The sequence below is a fragment of the Lagenorhynchus albirostris genome, chromosome 2 (assembly GCF_949774975.1).
Source record: "Lagenorhynchus albirostris chromosome 2, mLagAlb1.1, whole genome shotgun sequence".
NCBI classification, from domain to species: Eukaryota; Metazoa; Chordata; class Mammalia; order Artiodactyla; family Delphinidae; genus Lagenorhynchus; species Lagenorhynchus albirostris.
Genome location: NC_083096.1, coordinates 1202736 through 1226571, shown reverse-complemented (window position 1 = coordinate 1226571; position 23836 = coordinate 1202736). Strand labels below are relative to the sequence as shown.

General features: G+C 60.9%; 1 protein-coding gene across 1 annotated transcript; it reads right to left on the bottom strand.

Moving 5' to 3' along the window:
- Positions 1-2263: 2263 nt before the first annotated feature.
- Positions 2264-22109, bottom strand: CSRP1 (cysteine and glycine rich protein 1). The gene is made up of 6 exons (XM_060126344.1): positions 21950-22109; positions 12051-12163; positions 6681-6849; positions 5749-5878; positions 3758-3851; positions 2264-3317 (listed from the first exon to the last, which is right to left on the bottom strand). Exons 2-6 carry the CDS (start codon positions 12160-12162, stop codon positions 3241-3243), a joined length of 582 nt encoding a protein of 193 aa, XP_059982327.1. The 5' UTR covers position 12163; positions 21950-22109; the 3' UTR covers positions 2264-3240.
- Positions 22110-23836: the final 1727 nt, after the last annotated feature.

Here is a 23836-nt window from a genome sequence, read left to right as displayed (position 1 = left end):
CCAGAACAGTGAGAAATAAACTTCTGTTTATAAACCACTTAGCTTATGGTATTTTGTTAGCCTGAACTGACCAAGGCAGAAATGGGCGCAGGAAGTAGGCTGCTGCTGTAACAGACACCTACAAACGTGGAAATGGCTTTGGAGCTGGGTGATGGGTAGAGGCTGGAGGCGTTTGGAAATGTCTGCTAGAAAAAACCCACATTGTTGTGAACGGACCCTTAAAGGGGATTCCGGTGAGAGGTCAGAAAGAAGAGAGAGCTGGAGAGAAAGACTGAGTTGTCTCAGGGAATAAGGAGGAAGTAATTCTGAGCAGAATGTTGTAGAAATATGGATGACAAAGGCCATTCTGATGACAGAAATGAGGGGTGTGTTATTGGAAAGGAGGCAAGGGGGACCCTTGTTATAAAGTAGCAAAGAATGTGGCTCGAGCGTGTTCAGACTCTGGTGTTTTGTGGAAGGTAGAACTTGAGAGCAACGGTATTTAGCCAAGGAGAGCTCTGAGCAAGTGTGGAAGGACCAGCCTGGCTCCTCCCAGGAAATGGAAACGCAAGAGGAGAGAAAAGCCTGGAGGCTGGCCTCACACGGAGCACACAGGAAGCAGACCTTAAAGATCTGGACATTCCCAGCCTACCCTACTGCAGAAACAGAGCACTCAGGGTGCGGCTGAGTGACCTACGATAAGGTTAGGACAAGTCAGACCCTCCAGGAAGCCGAATGCTGTTCCCCAGGACAATGGGGGGATGGCCCAGGAGGCGACTCAGAGACCAGGGCCGCCACTCCCATCACAAGAGTGTGAGGGCAAGGGGCTTCCCTGGTGGTGCAGTGGTTAAGAATCCGCCTGCCAATGCAGGGCACACGAGTTCGAGCCCTGGTCCGGGAAGATCCCACATGCCGCGGAGCAACTTAGCCCGTGCACCACAGCTACTGAGCCTGCGTTCTAGAGCCCGCGAGCCACAGCTACTGAGCCCACGTGCCACAACTACTGAAGCCCGCGTGCCTAGAGCCCGTGCTCCACAACAAGAGAAGCCACCGCAATGAGAAGCCCGCGCCCCGCAACTAAGAGCAGCCCCCGCTCGCCGCAACTAGAGAAAGCCCACGCGCAGCAACGAAGACCCAACGCAGCCAAAAATAAATAAGTAAATAAATTAAAAATAAATAAATGAAAGAACTAATAACGTTTTAAAAAAAAAGACTTCCATTTTTAAAAACAAGTGCGAGGCCCACCCCCACCCCAGGGTTCCGGTGAGGGGGCCACCAGGAGCCGCCCCCCGACGGTGGGGCCAGAGGGCCGAGGACTGGTCTCGAGGTTTGCGGTCTAGTGGAACTTGCCCCATTCGGTTTGGGAATTACTTGGTTCTGCCACTCCTCTCTTCTTTCCTATTTCTCCCTATCGGAACGGGAATGTCTATCCTCTGTGTGTCCCACCTTTGTACCTTGGAAGCACAGAACACACATCATTCACAGATTCACAGCTGAAGAGGAATTTGCCTCAGGACGCCTCAGACCCGGGGTTTCTCCCACGTCCAGTGTACGCGACACCGCGTGAGACTTGAAGTCTCTGGAAGGAGAGTTAAGACTTTGGGGCTATTGGGTCAGAGTGAGTGAATTTTGCACTATTGACTGAAAGCTGTCCTCCCCACCCCTCATAGTCATGTGTTAAAACCTGATCCCCAGGTGATGGTATTTGGAGGTGGGTCCTCTGGGAGGTGATCAGGTCAGGAGGGTGGAGCCCCCATGAGTGGGATTAGCGACCCCTGGAAACTCTCTCCAGCTCCTCCCGCCACGGGGTGCGGGGGAGGGGGACACAGTGAGAAGACGGCCGTCTGTGAGCCAGGCAGCAGGCCCTGCCCGACGGCAGCGAGCTTAGACCTGATCTTGGACTCCCAGCCCTCACCCCACTGCCTGCCTCCTGGGCAGAAGTCAGCTTTCTGGGTTTGACATGCACATTCCTCTGGCTGAGTTTCCCTCTCACTCTGTGACTTTCCAAGCTGGGAAAAGTTCTCAGCACCGTTTGGGGGCCTTGCTGAGCCCCTCAAATTCCAAGCCCACACGGTTCCCACCCCCAGATGTGGCAGCAGGATTGGGCTGGTCGGGTCACTCCGGGACAGCGGGCTCAGCGACAACGGACGCCAGGGAGGAGGCAGCCCCAGCACAGCAGGAAGCGGTCACTCTCTTCCCACCAGCCCTCCTGCTAACTTGCGGTGGCTCCCATCAAGTCCCAGCCCAGCCCCACGGGGGTCCAGAGCAGGACAGGGCGCCAGAGTTCTGTTCCGACAGCTTTATTGACTGGGTGTGGAATGAGCTTGAGTGGAGCCCGCGCTGCAGCCCGCGGTCCAGAGGGCAGGCCCCCTCCGTCCCTGGGGGGCAGCGGGGCCTGGCCCCTCCCCACCCTCCTGCTGCTTTGGACCTGGGGGCTCGGAAGGGGTGGGTGGCGTGCCCAGAGAGGGGTGGCTGGAGAAGGCTGGGGGCAGGGGAAGGGTGTCCAGGTGAAGACAGGCTGCGCGTACCTCCCTCCACGTCTGAGGGTCAGGCAGGCGTGCTAAGGACAGAGCCGCAGCCTCAGGACCCGGGGCTGGGGGCAGAGTTATGCACCCTCAGGTCTGGGCCTCTGACAGTGCAGCGATGCTGGAGTGTTTCATTAGGGTCCCCGTCCCACAGGGAGCACGAGCCTGGGGGGGCCAGACCACATCCTGACTCTGGGGCCCTTAGGCCTGGCTTGCTCTCCGCCCGAGTGGGGAGACACCTGCCCCCAGTCTCAAAGGCACCAGGCCGAGCGGGGCAGGCGGCCCCTGTGGTGTGCACCTGCCTGTGTGTCCCCCAGGAACTCCCAAGCTGGGACTCCCCAGGCCGGCTCTGAGGGACTCCAGGGAGCCCCTCTCCCCGACAAGAAGCACAGCCTTTCCCGCCCCACCCGGTCCCGCTCCCCGCCCGCTGGGCTCCGCTGATGACGGACATGCAGCTACGAGGCTGAGGACAGGGGTCTGCGGGGTGGGGCAGGGCCGGGAGAGACCCAGAACCCCAAGGCCTCCTGCCTGTGATGGGCGGCAGGTCCCAGGCGGAGGGAGCACCTTGGAGGGGTGCGGCCTCCGGCAGACGCCCGAAGCAAAGGGAGCCAGACACCCCAGTTCAAGTCCTTAGTGACGCGTGCAGGGCTGAAGGGAGGACGAATCGTGGAGGTCGTGAGGCTGCCAGGAAGGGGTGGTGATGAGAAGCACAGGCGTGGGCACGCGATGGGCAGGCTCATTCAGAGTGGACCAGAGCCCCGGCTCCCTGCCCAAAGCCGAAGCCCTTGGGCCCGAAGTTTTTGGCATAGCATCCTGCAGAGAGAGCAGAGGGGTGAGAACGCCCCCGGCCACACCTCCCGCCCTCCACAACCGCAGCGCCTGGCCGGGCCCTGGAGCAGCGAAGCCCACCAGCGCTGCGCCCTCCCCGTCAACTCCAACAGCGAGGAGGTCCCTGGCTCCACGGCGTGGCCATTCCCCTGTGTCTGAAATCCCGGGAGAAGCGTCATCTGCTGTCAGAGCTCTGGGCCGGGAGCCTGGAGCCCAGGCTCTGCCCCAGCCTGCCCCGATCTGCCCGTGACTCTGGCCAAGTCACTTCCTCCCCCAGGCTCCCCCTCAGCGCTAACGGGAAAGTGTCGCACTAGACGCTCTGGAACTGACTCCGAGGCCCGGAAGGGGCCGACATCTAGCAAGGCCTTCGGCCCTCTGCCCCTCAGACCCCCAGGAAGGGAAGACGTGGGGGAGGGACCACCCACCTTTGCAGTAAATCTCGCCATCCTTGTCGGCCAGGGTGGTGGACTCGAGGCCTTTGCCGCACTTAGCGCACCGGAAGCAGGACTTATGCCAGGACTGGGGAGGGAAGGAAGCAGTTAGTACTGATCCCAGCCGTTCCCCTAGACGTGATGAAAGCACTCGTGAAGGCCGACCAGCCCGCTGCTGGCGGGACCCTAACCCCACCTCCTGGAGAAAGTGCTGGGTGGGCAGGGGCAGCAGGCCGGGGTGGGACCACCACCAAGGCAGCCGCTCCCCAGCTCCCACCGTCAGGGCCGGCCCAGCCTCATCCGGACCATCCTGCCTGGGACCACTGGAGCAGGCGAGGGCTCCGGACCCGCCCTGGCATCACCTCCAGGTGCACGGCCTCCTCACTCCTCACGGGGAGACCGCTGCCGCCCTCGCAGCCGGATGTGAGGACCAGACAGACGCAGCCTGGCCACAGGGCAGGCTTTCGTGATCCGCCAGGCCTCTGGATCCTAGAACAGGTGCCTGGTTTGCCCAAAGGCCGTCACCGCGGCAGGAGGGGTGGCGCAGCGGGGCAGGGGCCTGGCACAGAGGAGGCGCCCGGCACCACTGGAAGGAGAAAGGGTCCACGAGCTACGCTGAACCCGCAGGGAAAGGCCAAGGAGCCTCGTTCCCTGGGGGCCACAGAAGCCCCTCGCGCTGCTACGAGGAGCTCAGAGGCAGCACAGCCAACAGCCTCCCCAGGGAAGGTGGCCTGGGGCTGCGCCCCTGGCGGGGGCCTGCCAAGCCCAGATCAGCTGTCAGCTCCGGCAGCACAGCCAAGCGGGCTGACAGCTCTGCAGAACCGGGAAAGCCAGAGGCCGGCAGCAGCAGACGGGACAAAACAAGGCCTTTTAAGGGCAAAGAGACTCCCTCGAACGGCTGCCCGTGCCTGGGGTGGAGATGAGAAAGGAAAGTGCCTGCCCTCGGGCTTCCTGACAGCCAGACCCGCGCATGTCGTCTCCTGCCTCCAGACCCTGGCGCCCCCAGCCCCCCAGCAGGCACCAGTGCTGGGTCTAGACTTGTCCTACGTGTGAGTTCCCCGTCCACCCCGCCCGCCCGCCGGCCCCTCCTCAAGGTTGAAAAGCCTCGGAGGCCAAGACGCAGGTCCAGAGAAGCTGCAGACAGGCTCCAGGCCCCGTGGCCGCACAGCTGACCGTGTGAGCCCGGCCGAGCCTCGTGTGAAGCTCCAGAAACCCGCTCCGGGCACCCATCCTGAATATGTCCCTTCAGTGGTCCCCGACTGCTGGTCCCAGGCTGCAGATCCCGACCCCTGCCCACAGCCTCTCTGAGGGAGGGGACCCCACTGTGCTTCGGTGACCTGGGCGGCTACTATCGGAATACTGAGGGGGAAGGGCAGGCGAGGCAGTTAGAAAAGATCGCCTCCCGGGAGGCCGTGACAGGCCTGAACCTTGGGAAGCTCTGCCCTGCGGGGACATGGGTGGGTTTCTGAGTCCACATCCTCTGACACAGGATGTACGTGGATTTTCAAGTGGTTCTTAACATTTCTGGATCACAAATCTTCTTGAAAATCTGACGCACGCTGTGGATCGCCTTCCCAGGGAGAGACAGGATCCCACAAACGTTTGCATGTTCTTTTCAGGGCTTGTGTCCACGCACCCTGAGAGGTCTGCGGCCCCTGATTCTAGAGAGACCCATAGATTGGCAGCTCCCTAGGAAGTGCCCGTAGGCGCTTAAAAATCATTTCCACCAGGGGTGAGGCTGTTACGCTCGAGCGGGGAGGGATTCAGCCCCCTGGAGACCAGAAGCCACAGGGGACAAGCAACACGGGGACAAAGGTTTCCCCTTCACGGTGGGCTTTGAAACGAAGGGAGGGAGTTGCAGCCCACGGCTCGGGCTGGCTGAGCAAAGCTAGGGTCGCACTCGCAGAGCTCCGGAAGCCATGCTTCAGGAAGGGGCTTGGCCGGCCCGCGTCCCCACACCCACCCTGGCCCAGCAGCCGCCTTACCTTCCCAGCACCAATCACCTTCTCGGCGGCGTAGACAGCCTGGCTGCACCGCGGGCAGCGCTCAGAGCCGCCGATCTTCTGGGCGAACTTGGCCGCATTGGGGTTGGTGGTGGGCCTGTGGCTGGGGCCCCTGCGTGGGGAAGGACGTGCGGTGACATGACATACAGGCGGCAGTACAGGCGGGGGTCTGGCACCGTGTGGGTACCACCCCGCCTCCACCTGGCCCAGCCTGTTACAAGGCCGCGGCTGCCAGGTCCTGGGGGGTCACCTCCCACTTTACAGATGGACACACCAAGGGCGGGCACAATGTTACTCTCACCGGCACGTCAGACTTTGCTCAGCCCCCCAGCTGAAACACTGGAGTCCCAGAACACCTCGTTTGCTAGGAACTGCCCTCCTCTGTCCCCGACTCCTTCGGCCTGCCGATTATGAGTCTTTCCAGGAGAAATCTGTTGACCAGTCACCCCCACTGGGGCAGTGACCTTGGCCGAAATGTGGGAACTCATCCAGCACTTCCGTCCATCCCCCCCACCCCCAGGGCCAAGGAGCTGGCAGGCTGACCGCCAGCACCTCCACTCACAGCAGGTCAGTGGTCAGTGGGTGCTGGGGACCTAGTGACACCCCGTGATTCCGGGGAAGGGAACTGACGCCCCCGTGAGCAGGGGTGCAAGCTGGTCTGGCTCGGACACTCACTGCCTGTAGGGGCCCCCAGCAAGTCACCGAGACTGGCTGGGTTTTCTCACCCGTGGAAAGAAGAGACGGGACCCAGGAATTCCTAGGGCCCCCCCCAGCTCTGACACCCATGAAAATATGGGCTGCGGCTCCGCCGTATAGGGAAGAGCCTGGCCTGTTTCATTCCCTGCTGGACCCCCGCTCCTCTGACTGGCCTGACACACAGTAGGTGCTTCTCCACCTGGGAGGGGCGTACTCACTCCTCATGCTTGATGCCGAGCGACTCCCCCTTGTCCGTGCTCAGCGTGCCCGCGCCCTGCCCGTAGCCGTAGCCCTTGGGCCCGTACTTCTTGCCATAGCAGGATTTGCAGTAAATCTCCTCGCCGTGCACGGCCACAGTGGTGCTGTCCAGATTCTTCTTGCAGACCACTGCAGAGGAAAGAGGGTACGGGGAGTCGGTTCGCTGCAAGCACCCCGAGAGCCGACGCTCTCTGGGACTCTGCACACGTAATATCCCGATCTTTCAGAAGCCTGGTGACAGGGGTCAGGATGGCCAGGGAGCTGGGAGGAGAGAGGAGGGGGTCTAAGGATGCTGGCCGAGCCGCCCCCCACCAGGAACCGCATGGGCCTTCCTTGGTCCTCTGCACCCTCAGAAGTCCCCGGGTTCAGTAGCCGAGAGCCTAGACTGACCCCAAGCCCCAGGAAGCCTGCTGGACCCTCACTCTGCCCTTGACAGAGCGATCACGTGTCCCGACAGAAGAGGAAAAAAAGAAAGGAAGGAAGAAAGGCGGGGCTTTCCTGCCTCCAGCGACGGGATCCAGAAGGGACACCCCTACAGGCTTGGGGGCAGGGCTGCAGGGGCAGTGATGCTCCCCGAGGGGAAGGGCCGTATTTATTAAGCCCCCTGCATGGCGGGCTTTGAAATGAGATGCAGGATGTGCTCAACGCGACAGCAAGATCTGCAATTTCTAATCTCCGAATCACTTTGCCACGGGAGGGACTGAGGTCAGATGCTGGGAAGAACTTCCTGACTCCAAGGTTAAGAGACTGGAATGGGATAAACTGGAAAGCCTGCGGGCCGCCTGTATCTTCCTGTGGCTCTCAGAGCAGGGCTGTGTCCAGCGACCCAGAGTAAAACAGTTCGGAGCCCAGGGTCATGTAGAGTCAGCTGCCTAGAGCCCAATCTCTCTCCCTGCCCCTTCCCAGTCCTCGTGTCCCCTGGTAGATGCGGATGACAGCCTCTCCCCAAAAGGTGGCTGTGAGAATTAAATGAGCCCTCGCCCGGGGAGTACTTAGCACAGTACCCTGTGCACAGTAGGGTATCATAAACGTCCGCTGCTCCTATAGTGTGATACAGAGTTAGTGCCGTGGGAACACAAGGCGGGGGGCCAGGCCTCCAAATATCATCGGCTTCCAACCCCCAAGTCCTTCTCTCAAGAGACCCGACTTCCCCTGCTTCTTTAGGCCTTGGCCTATGATTCTAATTGGGTCCCACGAAGGTCCCCAGATTTGGGATTCAGTCTGTCCACCTGGACCACATCCTCAAACACGTGCTTCTGAAGATGGATTCCCGGGAAGCCCTGGAGGAGCCGGCCTCTCCTCCCTGCAGAGGCACTCCGCTCAGCTCTGGCCAGCTTGCCATCCCCTCGCCTTCAGATCCCCCCCCCTTCAGATCCCCCCCCACCCCGCTGTGTGGTTTATGGGACCTTAGTTCCCTGACCAGGCACTGAACCTGAGCCCTTGGCAGTAAAGGCACCAAGTCCTAACCACTGGACCGCCAGGGAATTCCCAGCCATCCCCTTGCCTTTAAAGGCCGGCTCTCTGCCCCCAGGGCTCAGGTTTGAGATTTCGGACTAAATAAGGACCCTGTGGTCCTGCCCGAGATCCCCACGTCCTTACGGCACTCGGGTGACCCAAATATGGATCTTCCCACCGCCTCCCTAGGGCTTGGCTCCCGGGAACAGCAGGGGGTGGGGCTCCAACATTCCTTCTGGGGTGGGAAGTTGGCCTGGAATTGCTTCCCGTAAGACCCAAGCGGACCTGGAAATTCCAAGACCAGAGGGGAGGCAGCAAGTGAGACAGAAGGGCGAGAGGAACGGAGGTCTCCTCAGAGCGACCTTGCCAGCAGGAGACCCAGGGGCTCAGCCCAGAGGAGACTCCAGGGTCTACGACTGAGCCCTCCAGACGGCCTCCTACCTGAGCCCCAGCCTCTATAGGGGGACACCCCGACCTCGCTGCCGCTTCCGCCCTGCCTTGTTGTCCCAGAGGCCCTGGCCTCTGGCCTCCACCCCGGTCCAGTCTGGGCACCTACAGACTCCTCCAGAAACTCCACTAAGGGGAATTTTGAAGGAAGGCCTGAATCAATTTCTACCAAACCATGTTAAGCAAAAACCAAACAGAAAAACTTAATTACGGGTTGGTTGTGTGCATTTGCTGGGAAAATGTACTCCAGATGCCACAGGGTAGAGGCAGCCCCAGGTGAGAGGCCAGGGCCCCCTCACCCCACCCCAAGACAGTAATTCTCTGTTTCTGGAAGGAAAACCAAGGCCCACAGAAAAGTTCCAGCTCGTAGAACCAGCCGAAGCAGGGCCCGGCCGGAGCCCAGCCTGACCTTCAGGCCTGATTCTTCGCTGCCAGCCCAGAAGCCCTTTCGGGTGGGCCGGGCGAGGGACCACAGCCTGCGGGTGAGGGATGCTGGTGCTGGGGGCGTGCAGGGCTCTGAGAGTGCCCCGGTGCTCCGGGTTCTGGGGAGCAGCCCAGTTCCAGCAGCTGCTACCTCGGGGAGAGGCCAGACCTGCTCTGCTTTCCCACAGGGCTGACGTGCCCCAGGTGGGAGCCGCTACAGCTCGGAGAAGCAGCAGCCTCGGGGCGGGTCCCTGCAGAGCCGAGCCCTCTTGCCTGCGGATGCCTGCGGATGGGGACTGGCGGCCCCTCCTCAGACCACCAGGCTGTACCCTGTGCGCCGAGCCCAGGGAGGAGGCTGCTCTCCCCAACCGTCTAGGGCAGCGTCCTGCGTAGCCCAGGCCCCGGGAAAGGGATCGTGGATGCCAACCTGAGTAGGAACCAGAGGCAAGCACCAGGACGGTCAGAGGACCTTCTCTCGGGGACTCACCCAGGCCTGGCCAGCAAGGGGCTGAGGTCCCTGATGCCACCCAGGCCCACACCCTGCTGGCCTTTCTCTGCCTCTGGAGTGAAGGTCCCTTGATTCTCAGGGTGATTCTGCATTCTCGATTCCAGCTGGACACTTAGGCCCACGGCACTGAAAAAGAAGTGACCCTCGTCCCACTCGTAAACACACCTGCGCGCCCGAGGCTGCTCTAGGCCCCGAGAGTCAGCAGGTTGTGAAGATGCTCAGACTGGGGACATCCTCTAGCTCCAGTGCCCAGGCACTCGGCCGCAGCCGGAGACCCCAGAGGCACGGGAGGCTGACCTGTAGGTGCTATAGTAGTCCTACAGCAGACCTCCCCACCCCGCTCCCCAGCCTGACCTCCCACAACTGTTTCTGGTCCTCTGCACCCCACCCCTGCCCCAGGCCTGCCCGTTCCTTCCTGTACCACCCCCCGCGCCCCGCATTCCTGGCTTCCCTGGACCGCCCGGCCAGCGGCCACTCCTCCACAGGCAGGCCTGCAGGCCTCCCCGCCCGGCTGGCCCGTTTCAGTCCGTGATTAAAGCAACATTTGAGGGCAGAGAGGGGTCCTTGGGGCCGGCAGTCTGGACCCTCTCCCTGGCCAGGGCCAAAGCCTCTTATTCCCTCTGAAAAAACTAAGCAGCTCGTAAAGTCCTGAGTGCAGGGAATCGCTGATTACACGACGCCACCTCCTCCGGGCTGGACGCCAAAGGCCCCACCCAAGCTTGTTGGCCACCGGCAGCCCTAGATCAGTCTCTGCGGCCGGAGGGTGTGGCTCTGATGGGCGGGGCTTCTGGCTGCTCCGCCCACAGCAGGTGGGATCTGATGCTCATCCAGGGAGCAGGCGGCCCTTGGCCTGTCTGGACCCTGCTCTGGACCACGAGCTCCTGGGAGCAAGGCGGCCAAGTTCTCCCGACTCTGCTCGTGTGAAGGCGGGGGCACGGGCCCGATTCCCAGGCCTCCCAGACAGGCTGAGATGTCAGCCGCTGTTGAGGGGTCCTTGAGCCACACCAGGGCCGTGTGTGTGTGCGCGTGTGTGTGTGTGTGTGTGTGCGTGCGTGCGTGTGTGTGTGTTGGGGAGCTGCTATCATTTACTGAACACTCACAACTGCTCCAACTGCTTTGTTTGTTTTCCGAACCCCTTCCCTGTTCATTCTCATACCCCCATCCCCCCCGCCGCCATGAGGTAGGTGTTGTTATCCCCCCTGTAACCTGCCCATCACCACGCAGAGAACAAAAACAGAATGCACATCCAAACCCTGACCAACTGGTTCTGAAACCTAGAGCTTAACCCCACAATTCCCTGCCTCCCCCTCTGCCTGGGCTCAAGGAAAACGCAGGTCACCTCTTCTAACCCAGAACCTCGGCTCTGTCGCTATGAACCCCGTCACTCAGGAAAATGCGGAGGCTCCCTCCATCCACCACTTCCTGGGCCGGGAGCTCTGAAAGGCTGCCCGGCCCAGCCCATGGCCAGTGCAGCACCACGGCCTCTGCATGCCCTGCGTCCCCCGGACCACCCGACAGCTCCCGGATGGATGGCGGCCACTGCCTGGCTTCCTGTTCATCCAGGCTGTGATTGCAGCAGCGGGTCTGGGTCCGGCCGTCAGGACGATGTCCAAATTCCTCCAGCTCACCTTCCTCTTACCCCAGACTGTCAGGTGGGGATGGGAGGTGCAGGGAAAGGCCTCGGGGCTGCAGAGGTGGGGGTGCAGGGTGAGAGCCAAGCTCCAGGCGGGGATGGGAAGTGCGGGGAAAGGCCTCGGGCTGCAGGCGCGGGGGGTGGCGGGGGGTGGGGGGAGCCCAGCTCCTCCCTAGACGCAGCGTCCCCTGAGGCTGCTGCCTCTGCTGCCTTGACAAAATGTTTTTAATTGAAATATAGTTGATGTACAGGATTATATAAGTTTCAAGCGTACAAGACAGTGATTCACCACTTTTAAAGTTATTCGCTTATAGCTGTTATAAGATACTGGCTCTATTCCCTGTGCTGTATAATACATCCCTGTGGCTTATTTTTTTTATACATCGTAGTTTGGACCTCATAATCCCCTTCCCCTCTCTTGCCCTCCCCCTCCCCACTAGTTTGTCCTCTGCATCTGTGATTCCTGTTGCCATTTAACAAGGGGTAATCTGGGTCCAAAGCCTGATGACACTTTGGGCTAAAAGTATCTTCCTCTGAAATGCCAGGATTGTGGCAGGGAGAGAAAGAAGAGAGAGTGAGCGGGAAGGTTCCCCCGCCGAGTCTTCCCTGCTCGGCACTCAGCCCCTGTGCCTCCGCGGCCCTCAGCCCCTGCGCCTCCACCACCCCTCCGGCTCAGGCCAGCTCACGCCCTCCCCTTAGAAAACAGCTCCTGAGGAACAAAGAGGCCCTGAAGTGCTTCCCCGCCCAGCTGCGTGCCAGCCAAATGTCGAGCTGTTTACCTCCCGTGGGGCCAGTTCCCGGGGTGTTGACTGCCCCATCCGGTCCCCATGGCAACAGCAGGGCCTGGGAGGGGTGCGTACTCACTGCACAGGAAGCAGGATTTGTGGAAGCTGCTGCCTTCGCACTGAACCTCTTCAGCGAAGTACACCGTCCTGTGGCACACCCCACACTTCTTACCTCCTCCCCAGTTCGGCATTCTGAAAGTGGACGCGGAAACGGGAATTAATTCCCCGGGGAGATGGAGACACAGATGGCCCACAACAGAAAAGCCAGGGACAGAGGTCGAGGGGGGAGCTGGGGGGGCAGAACGGCAACCTGGGGGCTTCCCACCCCAGAGCCCACAGGTAATCGCTGAGCAACCGGTGTGTTTTCAGCCCCGTGCCCGGCATTCTAAAGGATACACACAAGCACAAGATACAGGCCACAACGGCAGTAACAACGAACCATCTGCTACGTGCGTCCGCAGGGATGAATCTCACAAAGATGAATTTGGAGCAAAAGAAGCAGATAAGCTAGAACTCACAAAACACAAATTATCTGTGTCAGGCCCGCAGGCAGGCAAAATTCTATCGTCAAGGGAGGGACCCAGGGGTGGGAGAGTTATAAAGAAAAGCAAGGCAATGAGTATCACAAACTACTGTCTTAGATTTGTTACCTCAAAGAGAGAAAACGGGGGCCACCAAGGGGTCTGCTAAGGCACCAGCCACGTGTGGTTATCACACAGAGGCTCCCTTTGTAATTATTCTTTGAACCACACATATGCAGGTTTTATGCACTCTTTTGTATATAAGATACAACTCACAAATAAAACCATTCTTTTTTAAACCAGGAGGTAGGCACATAGGGCCCAGTTACGAGTCCATTAGAATGGGGGAGGTGGGGGCCTTTTGCAAAATCAGATTTTCCAGCGCCAACTCTGACCCGATGAATCATGACCTCTGAGGATGAGGTACAAAAACGTGAATTTTTTTTTTTTTTTTTTTTTTTGCGGTACGCGGGCCTCTCACTGTTGTGGCCTCTCCCGCTGCGGAGCACAGGCTCCGGACGCGCAGGCCCAGCGGCCATGGCTCACGGGCCCAGCCGCTCCACGGCATGTGGGATCTTCCCGGACCGGGGCACGAACCCGTGTCCCCTGCATCGGCAGGCGGACTCTCAACCACTGCGCCACCAGGGAAGCCCCAAGAACGTGAATTTTTAACAAGCACCCAGGTGAGTCCGAAGGAGGCGGCCTGGGACAACATTGCGATGCTCTAGGTATTGGTTCTGAGCTGGTGTCCTGATGCCAGATGGGTTTGGTCCAGTCCTGACCCTGCCACTCACTGGCTGTGTGTACCTTGAACAAGGTAGCTGGTCTTTCTAAACCTTGATTTCCACATCTGTAAAACGGGGATAAAAGCAAAAGCTACTTCACAGATCATTTCCGGGGATGCAGTGAGACACGGCGCGTCAAAGGCGCGGCTCAGTGCCTGGCACGTGCTGAGTGTGCGGTGACGATTATTAGTGCAGGAATCCAAGGCACAGGGGAGGCGACCCTGCAGGTCAGAGCCCCGAGCGGCACAGACACAGATGCCCGCAGAGCCCGAGATCAGGGAAGGCCCATCTCAACCACTCTCAACAGATGCCTGGCTGCCGGGGGACGGCGACCCTTCCAGTTCTTTGGACAGAAGCGCACGGGGCTGGGGTGGGGGGCTCTATGGGGGGCGCTGGCGACTGCGGGTACAAGATGGGTGATGGGGACAAAACTTGCCATCCCGAAACGTCTCTCTGTCCTGCAGATTATTTCAAGCCGAAAACAATCAAGGCCCAACAGACTCAGGAAGAAACTGACCTTCCTCCAACTGCCTAAAAGAATTTCGATAGAGGGCCTGTTCCCCAAACAGAGCTATCGCCAGAGATCTCTGCAAAGAACACGGGCCGGGTGTGCTGGGAGGGTCGGCAGGGCCTGGAGACCAGAGTCCGCTCTGTCCCATCGTGTCTGCTGGCTCAGCAAACACTCGCTCACCGAGCATTTGCTTTTCCATCTCCAGGTAAATCGCCTTCCACGACCCCCAACTTCCTCTTTTGTCTTTAGCGGAAGATGATATTTAAGGGGAGGGTTTCAGCCACTTCGGGGAGTTACTCAGGTTTCCTGGGTCTCTCCCATGTAGACATGTTCTTGAACTTTGATTTTCTCCTGTTCATCTGTCTCGTGTCAATTTAATTTTTTTCCAGTCAGAAGAAGCTCGAAGGGTGGAGGAAAATTTCTCCCCCCCCCCGCCCCACCGGACAGTGGACACAGGCCTCCGCTCAAGAAGAAGGTCCAGTCGAGGTTCACTACCAAGTCCCCTGCACACACGTGTTTGTACAGGTGTGTGCACCTGACACACAGGTGTTCATACAGGTGTTCAATAAATCGGCTCCCCTAATACTGAGAGCCACAGCTGGTCCATGCCCTCCATCCAGCTCTGCAGAGCCCGAGGCCCTCACAATGCTCAGTGGGTACGTGAGGGACGAGAGCAGGCTCCACGTGGGGAAGGGGTGTTGGTGACGCCAGCTTCCGAGGCTGGAATATTTTCGGAACCGTGGGAATCTCCAGCAAGGCTTTGCTGGAGTGGACCAGTCAGTCCACTTCACTGCCTCTGCTCTGTCCTCCCATTTCCTGAAAGCTGGGGTTCCTCTGGCCCCACCCTGGTCCCTCTCTCCCCCCACGTCTCCTTTGGTCCCACTGCACCCGAGGTCACCCCTGCCAAGGACTTCCATTCATCGCTGACCTTGACCTCTGCCCCGAGCCCAGGCTCGTACACCCGGTTCCACGGGAGAGCCTCCACCTGGATGGTCCATGAGCACCTCGATTTCAACACGAGCCACCTGAACTCATTACCTTTCCTCTCTAACTTGTTCTTTGTCCTGACTTGTCCGTTTTTTGCTGCTGGAACCCCAGCCATTCTCTCCAGCACTGAGGAATCTTATCCCAAACCCTAGAACGGGGAGCAGTTCTCCTCTCCCGGCCGCACCTGCTCTGTGCCCCCTTCACCTGCTCACCCCAAACCCTGACAGCCCTGCCTCTCCGGGCCTCTCCCCACTCACCTTCACTCAGCTGGCCCACGGCCCCCTGGGAGGGAGCACCACGCTCCAGTCCCCTTCTGCTCGGGAACCGCCCTGCTTTTCAGCCAGCGCGCATGGCCTGGACCCAAGCTGACCAGCCCGGGTTACCGGTTGGGGATGGGCCAGCTACGCATTTCAGGCCAAGGAGACAGAAGGGAGTTCTGGGGACTCCGGAGCAGAAAACATCTTGATCTTCAGAGAGAACGTCCTGGAAGCAAGCCCCCTTCCCCTGAGTGAGAAGGGGGAGCAATGGGCTCCGGGGCTGTGGTTCCAAGGGGGACCAGCCGTCCCAGGAGGAAGCTGACAGCAGGGAAGGGAGCCGCCCTGACATCACTGAGCCACAGAACAAGGCCAGACACCTCGCTGACTAGTCTCCGGATTCTCCAGTTAAACAAACTAAGAAGCTCCCCTGCCGTTTAAGCCAGTTACCCTACACCTGAATGCATCCCCAGAGAGGACAATTCCGGCCACCCTGCTTCTGGAATCCCCTTCCTAGCCGACCCCCGCCCCCCACCCCAGACCTTCTTGGCACAGAAGGGGACACTCACTCCTCACCCAGAGAGCCTCCCCGAGTACCTTCCCAGCTCTGTCTCCAGCTATACCGCCCGCCCCTCACACATCCCCAGGGTTGGTGATTTAATTGCCCCAGCCTGGGGCAAGGCATGTGGAAGCCCTCTGGGCAGGGTGGAGGCCCACCGTCCTCACCCACATGGGTCTGGACTGGCCGTTGACCTGCACAGGGCCAGCCTTCCCCTCCGGGCTCTGCACCGTCCACAGCTCATCAGGCTTCCGCACATCCCACACCCCCAGAGGACAGGATCGCTCGAGCTCCTGGAGCCCCAGGGCCAGCCCCATCCCCGGACTCTGAGGCCCCGCCATTCCTCTGGCCCCTCTGCCCTGCTGAGCCAGAGCTGGGCGCTGCAAACCAGGAAGGACAGTCGGGTGGGAGAAGCAAGGTCGGTACTGCCCGCCTAACCGTCCCCCACGCCGCCCTCGCTGCAGACCCCCGTTCTAATCAGGCAGGCACCGCTGCACCGAGCGACCCCAGGGAGGTGCTCAGGGCAGAGCCCAGACCCCTGAGCCGCCTGGCGACTCCAGTCCCTGCGGGGCGGTGCCGGGACGGCCACTGGGCAGGGAGCCCTGGGAGAGGTTCTGGTTCACGCGGAGCCAGGCGGCTTCTCCGACGAGATGACTAGACGCAACCCCCAAACCCCTGCCCGCGGCACCCGGCAGAGAGCCTGCCCTGAGTCTGCTGACCTACTGTGTGCCGGGCAGTCTGCAAACACCATCCACTTCTCCTGGTGACCTGGGGCTGGGGACACGCCCGTGACACACATGAAGACACAGGGCTGGGGAGGCCAGGCCAGCCCCCTGCCCCCTGGTCACCAGGCTGTAGGAAGCAGAACTGGGACCCAGCCGCGTCCAGCCACCCAGTCACTGTGCTGGTACCATCGTATTCAGGGGGCTGCACTTGGGGGGCGTCCAGGACACCCGGGCTCCATCCTCACCTTGCTTTCCACCCCCTGAACCCACAGGGGACGTCCTCCAGCCCCTAGGGAGGCTCCTCCCTAAGGGAGGAGGCTTCCCCGACCACGTGGTGGGGAGCTGTTCCCAGCAATGTTTTGTTCCCGGCACAAAAGCCCTTCTCCCTCGTGGAGACCCACATATCCAACAGGCTGCCCTTGTTCTCCCTGGCTCCGGGTCAGGGGCCCACAGCCAGCAGGGCCCAGGGAACCAGGGGCAGGGCAGGATGGGCGAAATCTGCCTGGGGCGCCTCCCGACTGGGCCACTCCTCAGCCAGGCCACTTGGTGGGGGTCCCCTTCGGGAGCCCAGAGAAGGGACAGGGCCCGGCGTCTTGGACAGGTTCCCCTCCCCCCGCCCACGTGAGGACCCGTCCGAGGGGGGAGTCTCAGCTGGGGGAGCCCCGGCCGCCTCCTTCCCACCAGCCCCGTCTTCTCATCAGCCGGACTCCGCAGACAGGAGGCCCAACTGCCTTAAAAGGAAACTGTTTCTCAGACCTTCTGGAGCTCCTATAGGGATGCCCAGCTCCTTCTCAGCTGCCTGCTCAGTTCTGAGGACAGAGGCCCTGCAGCCGACGGGGAGGAGAGATGTTCTCTGGGTCAGAGTTCAGGCGGCTCAGTTCAGAGGTCAGGAGAAAGGGACCTGGATTCATCCCTTCCCAGCTGAAGGATCAAGCGACTTTCCTGTCTGAGCTTTGAGGTGGTTGCGTCTCTAAATCGGAACATCCACCGACCCCTTAAGTTGTTCTGAGGATCAGGAAAGAAATTATCAAGCGATGGCCCAGGGCCTGGTGTGCTGTAAGGGCACCCTCCTGGCGACCACCCGCAGGGCGGGCCCAGGCGAGGGCCGGATGTCCGCTCCCCTCCCCAGCCAGGCCGCATCTGGGAGCAGCAAGGCCTGAGAAGTAGCAACGCCAAACAGGGACCCGGAATCCCTGACTTAGGGACGAGTGCCCTGCCCTTCCTTGGGGTGTAGTCACCCCCGCACCCCAGATGCAAGCAGAGACTTGTCTTAACTCTTTTGTCTTCTGCTCTGGGGGACCAAGAAGCTTTGCTGTCCCTGTGATCACATCAGCCACTCTGGGTTTGCAGTGGGTTCCTCCAGAGAGCTCTGGTTCCTCCCACTTCACATGTCGACAATCTCGATAGACAACCAGCCTTCAATTTTCTGCTGAATGGCTGGAAGTACCCGGGAAGCTATTTGCCGGAAATGTCAGGATCCAGGGCCGGTTGGAAGCGAGAAGCCCAGGACTGAACTCTTCCGACTGAACTCTCCCCTCCTTCTTGGGCAGCCGTCTCATCAGATCCTCTGTCTCAAGAGCAGAGACCCAAGACGGGGCTCGCAGGGCAGCAGAGGGAGAAGCGGACACAGGGCAAGACTCCCACGTTCACCCCACATCTTGTGAAAGTCGGCCTGAGGTGACGGCCCGGTGTGGTCAGGTTTCAGGTTTCAGAAGCCATCTCAGAGACGCTGCACCCCTAACCGCTGGCTCCCAGCGTCTGAGGGAAGGCCTCCTCTCCTCAGATCAGCGGTTTGACTCGACAATCCATGCCACGGCTTCATTTCCCCAGTGGAAAATCCCCACCTCTCCCGTTCCAAATCCGCTTGCCCCCCAGGGCCAAAGGCTGACCTCTGGGCACAGAGTTGAGGTCCCCACCCACGCAGTCAGGTGCCTGCCTGCTTAGAATCACCTGGCTGTGTGGTACCCAGCCAGGTACACAGGGGAGCTGTCACCCTTTCCACCTCGCTGTTCAGCCCCTTCCTCCCCGCACCGACGTCAGGAGGGAGCCAAGGCAGGGGGCGGGGGCACCCCGCCGCTCAGGGTTCAGAGCCCAGGTCTTACAGGTACCATCTGAGAGCCTGGCAAACAGTCCTGCCTTGAAAGGAACGGTCACTGCTGAGGTGACGAAGGGCCAACATGCGATACAAGCCCGGCCTGAGCTCCACGGGACTTCTTGGGGACCCTGCACGTGACTCAGCCTCTGGGAGAAGCCGGCCGGCACCGCTGCGCTGTGATCCCTCCAGACCCCACGGTTCCCAAAACTCGACAGTCACCTGGCTCCCTCTCTCCCTCCCTCTCCGAGTTCTGTCTTTTCAAGTCCAGGCCCCGAGGCCCTCGTGGGGCAGTGGGCTGGGCTGGTGCGTGCCCCCCAGCGCCTCGTATAACAGAACGTTCCACCCCCCGGGTTCAGAAGTCCAAAGGTCAACCAAGGTAGAAATGGGGGTCTAGAATTCATTTTAAGTATTTCCAGACTGTCACAGGAAGTCCTATATCATAACAAGGTCTCACAGGCTGACCAACAGGTAAGTGTCTTTGCTTTTATCTGGAACGATGTCAGCTTAGTAACAACTGGTTACCCATGCTGGAAAGGTCTGAACGATCTTCCTGGATTCATTTTTAAAAAGCAAAACCAAAACCCACGAGCCCTCAGACCTCATAAAACAGGCTGTTTGCAACTGACGTCTCGGGAAGCCCCTGCCCCCGCGGCTCCTGTATAGACAGCCGGGGGGCACTGCAGAGGAGGGTGTGCTTGCTGGGTTGGTGGGTGGGGTGGGGGCTGAGCCTGTGATCCACTGTCGCTGCAGGAATCAGACAGTGCCTCCCGGCCCCTGGGAAGAGGTGGAAATGCTAGCTGCCTCGGTGTTTACACTCCTTACCATACATGGGAATCACTCAGTGTTGACGTCAGACAAATTCCTGGGTAGCTGCGTAGTGCGGCCCCATCACCACCACAGAAATTTCCTGCCTACAGGAAACCGCAGCACAGCTGCTCCAGCAGGTACCCAGCACCTCCCCGACTCACCCCCAGCTCCACTGTGTGTGTGTGTGTGTGTGTGTGTGTGTGTGTGCGCGCGTGTGTGTCTTTTCCTCAAGCAGGCTCTTTCCCAGGCTTCCTTTCTTTCCTGCACACCCGGCACCAAAATTCAAACACGCATCAGACCTGGTGAAAACGTATCACCTGGGACCCAGGCCCCGACTTCCAGAAGGGCCCCCTCCTCCTCTCCATCCATGCGGCAAAGGGAAGACCTAGGGGTCGTGCGTTCTAACGGGACTCCATCCTCGTTCACTCTGCGAAGCCACATCTTCCTTAAGTAGTTTATGAGCCACCATAAAGCTCTTTGTAACGCGAATGACTGGGCGTGGGTTTGCAAGGAGTCTGCCTGTGTCTGAATGGCAGCTGCAACCCCAAGCAAGTTACTCATCACCTCTGAGCCTCAGTTTCTTCGTCTGTAAAATGGGGAGCGTCCGCCCCACCTCACAGACTGTCCCAGATAACACACACGCGGCGGATACAGGCCAGTCCCTGGGGCCCAACAAGCACAGACATCTGCCTACTGTTCTCTCTGGGAAGGGCCAGCTCTGACGCTTGTCCAGTTCTTACTTGCCAGAACGCCCGCGTGGTGGCAACCGGTGACCTTTATTCTCACCAGCACCTCAAAATGTTTAATGCAGGATTCCTCTGTCCTCTTCAAGCCGACTTTTCACAATAAGCCAGCTTACAGAAATATCTAAATTCCAGCAGCCTCGCAGAAAAGCCTTCCCAGTTTGCCTTCCCACCAGGAGACCCAGAGTAAATAGAGACCGTCCCTCTCCTCCCTGACCTGGGCCTCAAGCCCACGCACAGGGGCACCGGCGAGCACCGGAGCACCCGTTTGCAAGGTTCACACGTGTCCGGTAGGGCAGCTCCGCGAGCCGCCCACTCCTACCCGCTTCATTCACCAAATATTTACCGCTCGCCAACCAAGTGCTGACACTACGCTCCTGGCCAGGGAGGGCTCACCAGCTCACCAGCAGGCAAACGTTTGCCTTGAGAAAAGAAAACACCTGGGCTGGGAAGGCAAGTGCGGGACGGCCCAGAGGCAAAGGCCGTGGCCCTGCCGCGCTTCACGTTCTGTTAGCAGTGCCGCAGCACAGGCGTCGTCTCGCCTCTGCGTCCCTCACCCCTCAGACCCTCCACAGAGGCAGTGCGGCCCCTCCCCCTCCCTGGCCCACAGCACACCCTCTGCAGGATAAACTTCCTTCCCCGCCTGCCTGTCCCCGGCCCGGATTTCCTCCCCGCGGGACGGGGCCATTCCCTGGGAGGCTGTGGGCAGTACAGGGCTGGATCCAGCCACAAGGACAGTCTCTCTGGAGAGAGCCCGAGCCCCCCATGAGCAGCAGGAGGCTGCAAGTGAGAAGCAGCAGGGGCACAACACCCAGTGCCCAGATCCCACCCGGAGACACCCCAGCCTGCACGCTGAGCTGACAGAGGGGCGGCCAGCTCCCTCAGCCGCCTCAGCTTCTGGGGTGGGGGGGTGGGCAGGGGAAAGGCTGGGGCGAGGCCCAGGGACAAGGCAGTAGTTGGCCCCTCTGGGCTCCGGGCCTGTGTCGTGCCCTCTCCGTAGCGCCCCACAAAGAAGCTGAGCGTGAGAGGCGAAGCCCCCTGTCCACGGTCGTGTGAGCATTCAGGGTCAGTCAGGGCCAGGCTTTGCAGGAGAGCCCGCTGGACCTCCCGGCGCCGCTGGGACGGGATCCCCAGGTGAAGCCCTCGCAGCTGGGAGGGGGCTGCCCACCTACCCGCGCCCAGGAGCAGGTGTGGTGGCCAGAGCCCAGGCCTCCAGGGAAGGGCTGAGCCCACGCACCCTCCCGCCTACACCCAGGTCTCGATTAGAGCACAACAAATGGGACAGGCGTTCGCAGGACATTCTGCGGCCTGTGAGAGCAGATCCGGCGCCTGTCTCGAGGGGGCTTGCTGGGTAACGTATTGCAGCTCGCTTCAAGTGTGCTGGTGGCAGCCCCTTCCTGCTCCCCGGCCCTCAGGGACTGAGGCCACCAAACACTGTGGCTTCCTTCAGGCTGGGGTGATGGTGCCCACGCAGCGCCAAGACAAGGGGCGAGGGGGGTGTGAACGTGGCGGGGGGTGACCGGGGACGGCTGCCATCTGGTCCTTTCCTAAGGGTGAAACTCACACCTGGGCTCGGGGCACAGCTGCCCCGGGCGGGCCCTGAACCTAGATGTTCCCCCACCCTGCCCTCGGCACGCTGTCCAGGGGGCAGGCGGGGGGTGGCACGGCCGCCCTCATCCCCAGCTGTACAATGAGCTCAGTGCGCGCGCAGAATCGCCGATTGTCCCGCCGCGGGACCTGCAGGTGGTGGGGAGACTGGCCGTCCCGGGTCAGGGGCACGTGGGGACCCTTTGTGTCCCGGGAGCCCGGGGTGGGGAGGAGTCCCGCGCCTCCTGGAAAGAGAACCAACCGCCGCCACTTCTCCCCGCTCCGCGGCCCGCGCCGGCCCCGGCCGCCCCTTTTCCTTGCGACCCTCCTCGCAGCTTCCCGGGCGGCGGCGGGGCCGGAAGGCCGGGGGCGCCCTGCGCGCGGCGGGGCCGGGGCGCACTCACCTGGCGGCGGCTGGGCGCGCGGCGGTTGGCGGACGGCGGGCGGGCGACCGGCACGGCAGCGCTCTGGAAGCGGGGCTGGGCGCGCCCGGCCCGCGCGGCGTTTTGTTCCGCTCGGGGAGGGCGTGTCCGGGCCACGCCAACCAGTGGGCTTTGCACACTGCACCACACCGGCGCCGATGTCACCGCACCGGCGCTGATGTCACGGCGCAGTCCCGCAGCGCGGCCCCCAGGCCCGAGGCGTCCCGGCTGCGCCCTGGGGACCCCCGGTGCGCCCCGCCGCGGGGGAAGCAGCGGCTCACACGTGCCCGGAACTTCTCAGGGCTTCCCGGCAGCCTAATACTAGGGTGGAGACACACGTGATCCAAGAGATAGGACTCCTGATAAACTTCTGACACAAGAGGAAGTGTGGGGGGACGGGAGGTGGTCTCGCGTTTGGTGTCCTGGTGGCAGGTGTCACGGGGGCGCCGGGTAAGACAGGCCAAGCTCTGAGCCCGCCCCTTCCGTGTACTAGCTGGTCCCCGCCCCCAGGTCTCAGGTTCCGCATCTGTGAAGGGGGTATAATCCAGACGCAAGTGGGGTTTTTTTGGTGGGGGGGGAGGCGGGGGGAACAGATTGTATAGGCCTAGTAAGCCTTCAGCAGTGCCCTTCCATGAGTGTAACCCCCCCAAACAGCTCTGTCCCCTCAGCTTGCCCCAATCTCCCCTGCTATCCAAAGAAGGAGCCCCCCCTCCGACCCCCAAACAGCAGCTCTGAGGAGTGGGCGCTTCAGCTGGGTTTTTGTCTGGGCCTCGCCACGCTGCCCAGGGGCAGCTGCGGGTGGGTGGGCTGCCCTCGCCACCTCCCAGCCCTTCCTGCAAGCCCGCTGCCGGCATCTCAGAGGGCGGAGAGGCTCACACCTCCTTCCTGGACGCAGGTACAGCTCAGAAACCCAGTGCTCTGGAGAGGGAAGGAGCTCCCGGGGGCGCCTGGTCAGGAGGGCCCGGTGGGGAGCAGAGAGCGCCAGGCTTTAAAGGAAGGTACCATCCTCTCCCCCCAAGGTCCTGCCCGCCCCAGTCAAGGCGCACTGCCCTCTGGGCCTTATGGGTCTGGACCCGGAGGATCATGAAAATCTGAGACACTGGTGCTCCCAGGACTGGGAGAGCCTTGGGAGACAAAGCACTTCCTTCTACTTTGCAGTTTTTGTAGCTTGTTCACTGCATTTCTAAGTCAAAAGGAAACTCCCTCTAGTTCTCCAGGTTGAATTACCCCATTTGCACTGAATGCAGATGCAGACGGAGCAGGGCCTACCCAGATCCTGGGTGTCCCTTTCGCTGTGATTGTGTCCGCTGTGCGCCTGTCTGTGTGTCACCCTCTGCCGCTCTCTTGGGCTCCAGCGTCTCTGTGAGAAGGAAGCGTCCTTCTGCCCAAGGCAGTGAACTGGGGGCAGGTCTGCTGGGCGGCTGGTCGCCCCTCCCCCAGGTCACCCACAGATGCAGCTGCCATGTCTTCCAGGCTGGACAGGTATCAAGGCCTCAGACCCTCACAGGCTTCATTTAAAGCCCCAGGTGGCTGAACCAACTCTTCCAGGAGTAAAGTCGAGCATCTCATAAACCAGAAAATGGAGTATTATAGTTATCTAGGCTTTTCTTACTTTCTACCCTAAGAAACATGTTTCCTTGGGCCGGGCTGTCCAGACAAACAGGGTCCCCCAAGATTGGGAGCACCGACCAGGATTTCTCGCAGATTGGGTGGCCGTTCTCCTCTGACCCAGCCAAGATGTAAGAGCAGAACCCAGAAGGATTCCCGGTCACCCCCGCGCCACGCGCGCGATAAATCAACAGGCCCGTGACGTTGCCGAACGACATTGGCGTCAGAGGCCACGGGCTCGCTGTGCAGAGGTGGTGGGCT